Raw genomic sequence first — 8,529 nt, 5'->3', positions numbered from 1 at the left:
CTGACCTGAACTCTGACCTTGATATTATTGATCCTTTTTTTCTTATTGGTTGAAAGATTTGGTCGATTTCGATGCGTTTTTTTGATTGATGTTTAAATTGTATCCTCGGCTGATAAGAATTCTCTGGCTTTCTTTGTATTGTCTGTCTCCAATATTTCGATGCTTTCTCAGTCGAATTGATATAAATGAAGCTACGTCGTGTCGCTCAACAGCTAACTGGAGCTCAGGTATACATGGAAGAATAGAGCAACGAATTTCTGCTTGACATACATTCATATTGTAATTATTTCTGTTATATCGTGAGAACGCTAATTATTATATCATGCGGCCTGCCTGCGTGCCCAGTGAATATATAACGTAATGATTCCCGCCAATTACAGAACAGTGATTTATAGATAGGAGCAATGACACCCAAAACCCGTGCAAGTAGTCTAGAGTGTAGTATCAGTTTTTATGTTATACCCATGTACTTTATTCTAGTTGCTGGCCAAGCCAATTCTCCTATACATTATGAGTCATATTTTGGTCTTGCTAATTATTCGCTTATTGACCTTGAATATACTTTTATATGAGCGTATATGTGTACCCTTCGTATCTTATTCATCATATGTCTGTCATTCATTTTTGTCTGGCTATAAATATTGAGTAATGCTTGCTCATAGCGAGTTGGTTTCTCCGCCATCTCCACTGCATGTCATTTATGTTCCGCTCTTGTCTATTTACTTCATCGCTCTGATTCCCTGGCCAGATCAATGAGTGTAGGAAATATATGTATTCTAAATCCATTCTCGTATTTGACTTATTTAATTCCGTTATTCACCAACGCGGATAAAGTCATTTATTACATACGAGGATAGGCAGTACGTACGATCAAAAAGGAATCAGATTTAGGCCACTACATAACTGGTTAGCCCGACATGCGAACACGCCGCAACAGAATTGGATGCCTCGCCGAACGAACACTCAACAAGAGCACTTGTCGGTCCTGCTTTCTGCCTAGCCTAGACAGTTGAGTCCAGAACACCAATAACAGCCTCTGAGGTATGGATCATTATTTCCAAACCTACTAGGTTTATATACCAAACAGACAGACCACATCGTACCATAAAATAGAAAATAACATTTGTACAAGACTCAGCCCAAAGTGGCTGTAAATATAGGGAACAGTAATTAATAGACTGAGGATAACTCAAGAACGGCAAATCGTATAGTAATAGTCTATGGGTCAAAATGAAGCTTATAATAAAGGGAACATGAATATGAATAGTTGAGTTACTTAACAATTATACAATATGAAGAATACGCATCATATTGGTCTACAAATAGTTACCATTCATAATTCTCTTCGGGATATAACAATTTCAAATGGAGAATTTTCAACAGTCACCATCAGCTTTCCATATTCAATCACCAAAGCTCTCCACCAGTTCACCTAATGCACTTAATTTTTCACATCCCTCAAACACAAAACAAATGAGTCTCATTTTATTTTACAATGGATAGGTAAGAAAGAATCTAAGCCAACAAATTCAGTGTTCTGTTATAGTTTACCAGTATTTACTATCTCATTATTATTGTAGGGCTTGCATTGTAACTTGTGACTAAGTACAGTTAACATTTATGATTATTTGGTTTAAACTAAGGCAAAACAACAACTGAAAAGTTGGTGGCCTAAATATTGGAATATGTCACCTTAAGGTATAACCTTTCTAAAAATAAAACTCATGTCTTTTGATTTTGATCAAAGCGGTTTGATTAGGCTGATTTTAAAATCTGATTTATAACCCTCTCGTGATCTCTGGTGGATCACACTTACTCTTCACTTTTTTATGATAACTCCATTTTCTGACTTCACTTACATGACCAATGTAACTTACTGTTAAGTTATTGAGTTTAGTAATATGACCTCGGTTCTGAGGAAGGAAATTATAAGCCAGCTATAGATTTAATAAATATAAGTAGTATTATCGACGAGACTAGAATTTATGGAAGAACCAATCAGATTTAAGATAACAAGTCTTAAATCCATCTATGCATATACTTGATATTATAGCTTATGTCAGTTCGTGATGAAAAACTTGAATCTCGATTCTGACTTCTCACACTAATTTATGTTCTTTTTAAGAATATAGTAGGCTAGTGAATTTTCCCGAGGTCATCTTGCAGTTGCTCAAATATGGTAGATAAAATGTAGTTCTACTGTATGGAACTCCTCAGAAGTGCGTATACACGATCCTGCACGCGAGACTCGAACCCAGGAGCTTGAGTCTCGCGCGCGAACGCTTGACTTCTAGACCTCTGGGACGGCATCCGAAGGGTGTTAATGTCTACCCTTAATCGATCCATGATCTTGCGCAACCCTTCATCCATTACTTGAGGTGAATAGCTATCTTATACCCGACAATGATTGTACTCCACTGATCACGGCTTCTCACTACAAATCCAGGCATTCACGTGTAAGCTCGAAGGTTCTGGGCTCGAGTCTCGCGTGAAGGATCGTGAATGCGGACTTCTGAGGAGTCCCATACTATGACAAAACAGCCTTCCAGCACTTCCATGTCTTCATTGATGGTCTAGCTCAGTTCTCTACAATTCCTACAAACCCTTATACTGATACATACAATTGTTTGACACATATCAGTCCATATTATTTTAAATTTCACCAATTAATTTTACTGATAGTTTTTCTATAAAATAATCACACTGGTTCTTGAGACAATATTTTGTTTTGTATTATAGGGAGAAAAATATCGTACATTCGTGTTTAATCGGGATTATGCAATTGAAAACACAGTACAAATGTACCATCATTTCTAATACTCAAATATATTCAGTTAGTCAATTTCCAGTGTATTGGAGAACAGCTTCAGCTATTCAAGCCAATAATTTACAACTAGTCGATAATGCTGGAGGTATTGTACCACTATGTTATAAACGAAAGTCGCATAAATGTTTGCCATGCAAATAATCTTTAAAATAATTTGATTAATATATTCTGTTCATTTTAAACTGTTTTTTTAAATTAGTAAGATGACGAATGAGTCTTGTTATTGTCACATAACCCTCGATGTGTTTCGTTCAAGTTATGGACTTCTTCACAGTATAAAGCCATTTCTGGAAAGAGGTCTGAATGCAAGATCTCGCCTATAACAAAACGTTATCAAGTCATTGAGTTAAAATCACTTGATTCATATTTATGAGTCTGGTTGAGCTGTTCTGTATCATTTTTTTACTGATGTCTTTGAAGTACAGTTCCATAGCTTCACACTAAAAATTCGAGAAATCCAGCTTAAATCATACTAGAGGGAAATAACCGTTAAGTTCTTCCAGGTTCATAGTGGTGTTCTCGGTAAGGTTAGTTCGTGATGTAAACTATGATAAATCTACAGCCTTGACAGATCGTTGAATACTTATAAAATGTATTGTTTGTGGAAGGAATTGTAGTTGTTTGTTATCACATCGTATTAGTAACATAATATGATATCCATGTTGAAAATGATATTGTAAATTTTCAGGCATATATCCATTTACTGGTTTTCCTGGAGGACGTAGTCATGAGATCAGCAAAAAAACTTTCCTATTTAATAATTCACTATTAGTTGGCCATAGTGGCATTCAAACATGTGACGACCGTCCAGATGAAAATGCTATCCAACTTGCATCGAAACTTCTAGGACCTACTGCACCTGACGGTAATGGTTATCTTGGCATGACTACTGCACAATTTATGAGTCAAACTGGTAAACCAGAGAAAGGTGAATTACTGAATTGGATGGAAGATTTTTCCAACGGTGGAGCAGCATACTTGTCAAGTAATTAAACTTTAAATTCAGTATTTCAATACACTATTTAAATATATAAATAGATTATTTAAATTCTTCAAGATTTTAGCCTATGTTTGATAGGAGATACAGAAATGCTACTAATACGATGGAAACATTATTTTATTATGTGGGACTTTCTATGTAAGACACAATAAAAAAAAAGAAAAGAAAAAAAGAAAAATAAAGTCAAATCAGATACAAGTGAACTTTTGAAAGAGCTAAAACCAGTCATTGGGGCTTCGCTTTGGTTTGTTTTGTATCCCAAATCATGTAATACTTCACGGTTTTATGGTTTACCGAAAATTCACAAACCAGATATTCCTCTAAGACCAATAGTAGATTTTACCAACACACTGACATATGCTTTATCTAAATATCTAAGCAACATATTAAAGCCACTACAGCTTAACGTACATAATATGATTAAAGATACATATGACTTTAAATCAAAATTATCGGAATTAATTATTAAAAAGAATGAAGTCATGGTAAGCTTTGATGTTGTATCTTTATATACTAGTATTCCGATTGATATATGCTTAGAATTCATTAGTGGCTTACTAGAGAATGACATTACTCTATCGGACAGATGTCCTTTAAGCATCAGTTTAATCATGAGATCGTTAAAACTCTGCTTAAATTCAACTCTATTCACCTTCAACGGAACGTTATACAGACAAACAAATGGTGTAGCAATGGGTTCTCCCGTGTCCCCGATTGTGGCCAATCTTTTTATGACACACATAGAATCAAAGATTTTCTCCAACGAAATTAAACCACGAATTTGGCTCAGATATGTAGATGACACATTTGTAGTAATAAAAAAGGCGCATCTAAGATCGTTTTCAAAACAGATAAATACACTTTCATCTCACATCAAATTCACGAATGAGAATGAAAATGAACATGGAGAGCTACCTTTCTTAGATTGCCTAGTGAAAAGAAATATAGATGGAGTTCTAAATTTATCCATCTACCGAAAGCCCACACTCCAATCGTTACATCGACTTCCATTCAGCACATCCTTTCAGTGCTAAAATCTCATTAGCCTTAAATCTTTTTAGAAGAGCCAACAAGATCATCTCTTCAGAAGAAGACAAACAAAAAGAACAAAAGAATGTAATTAGCATCTTACAATTTAATAATTTTCCTATGAAGATTATTAGAAGTATATTAAAACGAGACAATTCAGTACGTAATAATAATAATAATTCGAATGAAATGCCATGGATTGGTACTGCAGTTTTACCATACCATCATGGCACAACTGAAGAACTCCAAAGAATCTTAAGACAACACAGAATTAAAGTATATTACAAAACTAACACACTTCGAAATACTTTAGTTCGATTAAAAGAGAAAATACCATTCATGTCTACACAAAACTGCGTCTACAAATTAGGTTGTGTCGATTGTGATGCCTTCTATATTGGAGAGTCATCTCGCGAAATCTTAACTCGCGCCAAAGAACATATCAGGTACACAAAGAAACCTCCTAATAATCCTGTAGAATTAAGTAGACTTCAGATTAAATCGGCAATAGCAGTTCACGCCATTTTCAACAGTCATCAAATTGATTTCGAAAATATCAAAATACTACAGAAAGGTTTTTCCAACTACAAAGCAAGAAGAGTAGCTGAAGCTTTCCATATAATGCTTAATCCCACAGCTCTCCATAGAAAGGAAGGCCTTACCATACCGCCTACTTGGACCATCTATCCTAGTCACTCAGTCTGATATTATTTACAATTTCACACCATTACATTACAAATCAAACTCTATCCTTTGTAATTATAAAGGTCACACAGTTTTCATTATTAACAGTGCATACATACACACAAAATTACATCCATGTCGCTTATGAATCACCTTGACCGAAATGAAATGACGTGACAGTGATTTATTCAGACCTGTTTTTGATTGATCACCTAATATTCTTGGATTGTTCCATTGTACTATTTAAACTTGGATTAATGTTAATTTGGTTATTTATTCTCTGAAGAAGTGGCTTACACTGAGTCACGAAACGTCAGAAAATCTAATTTTTCTACTCATTGGGATATTACAAATATATAATTTATTTATATCACTATGTGCCTAAATCTAAAAAAAATAAAAGTAATAACAGTTTTTTTTATTCACGTCAGAGTGGATAATGAGATGGTGTTTGAAGCGAAAGGTAATGGGTTCGAGTCCCAGAGTAAACATCAACTCTGAGATGCAGGTACATCCAGCTAACGAGTCCTAGATAGGACGAAACGCGCGTCCTGGATTCCACTGCTAGCCACTATCCATTTTTACCTACAACGTCAGAGTAGTTTTAAGATATCGCATTCTGAAAATTTTTTATTGCTATAACTTACTAGTATTATACTGTGCAGTGGAGAGTTGTAACATTCGACATGCAAAGAAAAACAATATATGGAGTTTGAAATAAGTTTGGTATTTAGAATACACTTATTTAGACCTGATCTAATACACCGTAGAAAACCAACTTGCTAAAAAAACGCTAACCAGAAAAAATAATTCAAACCATTTAAACTCTGCCCTGGAAGTTGAAGGAATAATTATGACAACTCATGATGAAAGCCGAGTTCCTTCGGAAGTCATGAAGCCGATGCACCTTCTAACAACCAGAGCAACAATTTTTATATGTACATGGAACATCCGGACAATATGGGAGACCGGAAGAGTCTTCCAAATCGCTGCAGAAATACACCGAAAATGAGCTGAACTACAAAACAGTGGAATTAGTTGAATTTAAAGATAATTTCGATTTAAAACAAATAAACTCTAAGTACAGTTTTTACACCTTAATACTTGAATATGCCTACTTCAAAGATGCATTTGGTTATGATTGATGGTCATGAGTATTTATCATACTCATTTGAATAATTGACTGGAAGACAACTGATACAAACAAAAAACCATTGATAAATGTAAACAAAATCTAAAGACAACCTGACGAATATGGTTGCATTCAAGAGAAACCCAATATTTATAAAAATTCAATTTCCAAGGTGATGACTTTGCAATCGCATTCACTAGAAGGCTTAACACTTTATTAGCCAGAAAATAACCTGTAACAAAGTTATTAATCCCGTACAAAACAATATATTCAGTAATTCAAGCAGAGGTTGGCAGGTACCCCTTAATAATATCCACCCATCAATTACGTTTACACTAGAAGAAGAACAGAATGGTAGTATATCGTTTTTAGATGTCCAATTAACCAGAAGAGTAGATGGAACATTAAAAAGAGGATTACATAGAAAATCTACAGTTGGACAGTACACTCATTTCTATAGCGCAGTACCAATGAAATACAAAAGAAACCTAATAAAGATCCTAACTCATCGTGCCAGAATGATTTGCTCTGATGACATTATTTTAGATGAATTGGTTAATATTCGAAACTCGCTTAGTAGGAATGGGTACCCAATGAAATTCATCGACAAACACATGACGGAGACGAAAATAATGACAAGGGTACCTACTGTTCCGAAGAAGGTACTGTTCCTAAAGTTACAATTCTTAAATGATTCTACGGAAGAAATCTTGACACAGAGGTTAAGAAGGGCAGTACAGAAAACATTTAATGCAGCCCGACTTAGTACCGTCTTCTACAACCGTCCCACAATAAGAACTGTTAATAAAGACAAATTGCCTGAATTCGCCACATCTGTGTGTATTTACCAATTCAACTGCTCCTGTGGAGCCAGTTATATAGGGCGTACAATTCGGCAAGTTCGTCAACGAATAACAGAACACCATCCGTCGTGGTTGACCAAAGGATAGGTAAAGGGGATTAAGAGTTCTATTCTCGCTCACTTGGTGGACACAGGTCATCAGGTTGAACTGAATAAAGCTTTTAAGGTTATCTACCATATTCCATCAAATTTGCCACATGGTTTACGAGCTCGTCTATTGCACATAGCTGAAGCCATCGCAATTCATATTCACAAACCGAACCTTTGTATCCAAAAGAAGTTTGTACAACCACTCTCGCTACCTTGGCCATCGGTATAGCGGAGTTTGTAGCATAATTTCAGTAAACAATTATCTTATTCCTTCCATTTTTGTATTTTACTTATTCTCTTCATTCGTCTCTTGATTCTTACATAACTACCATACTACTGACCGTTCATCCAAATATTTTGTTAGTTCGTTCTTCTCTTTTTTTATATATATTATGCAACGTAGCAACAGCTTGATTTTCGAATAATAACTTTGATTAGTATTAATCCTTCTCTTCCAATTAATGTTAGTTTATAATCGATGTCATTATATAATTATTACGTAACGTATCTACTCCATGAGTGTTATTGAAATATTGTAAATCATATATATATATATATATTAGTGTAGAGCCATGATGAAAAACTAATTGAAAAGAAATTTCTTCGCTCGATTCGTTCCTTTTTAATTAACAAATGTCGAAATGGGAATTTTCACTTTATACTGATATATCTTCAAAGTAACTTCCAACGAAGTTCTTTCATATAAATAATGTGAACCCATTTTGTACATATGATTTTAAAATATGACAGGTTGTGAGCAGGTAATAATGATTACACTCTAATCTGACCAGATTTCCATTCTTGCTCTCTCTAATAATGTTATCATTAGTACCAAACATCGATAGATGCTTTCATTTATAGCTAGACAAACATTTTCTGTACCATCATATGTTTTTATATCTTAT

The 8,529-nt window shown here is 34.6% G+C and overlaps 1 protein-coding gene across 1 annotated transcript in view; it reads left to right on the top strand.

Moving 5' to 3' along the window:
- Positions 1-2,738: 2,738 nt before the first annotated feature.
- Smp_153230 (hypothetical protein) overlaps positions 2,739-8,529 on the top strand; it is a gene marked incomplete at its 3' end in the record, with an annotated part of 52,454 nt that continues 46,663 nt past the window's right edge. Inside the window, exons 1-2 of the mRNA XM_018799936.1 lie at positions 2,739-2,912; positions 3,516-3,812. Of these exons, the coding sequence (XP_018653799.1) occupies positions 2,777-2,912; positions 3,516-3,812 (433 nt within the window). The 5' untranslated portion in view covers positions 2,739-2,776. The remainder of the gene's footprint in view (positions 2,913-3,515; positions 3,813-8,529) is intronic.

This window comes from Schistosoma mansoni, chromosome W (genome assembly GCF_000237925.1).
Source record: "Schistosoma mansoni strain Puerto Rico chromosome W, complete genome".
Taxonomy (NCBI): Eukaryota; Metazoa; Platyhelminthes; class Trematoda; order Strigeidida; family Schistosomatidae; genus Schistosoma; species Schistosoma mansoni.
The sequence above is the reverse complement of the archived record's forward strand: the minus strand, read 5'-3'. Positions and strand labels throughout refer to the sequence as shown.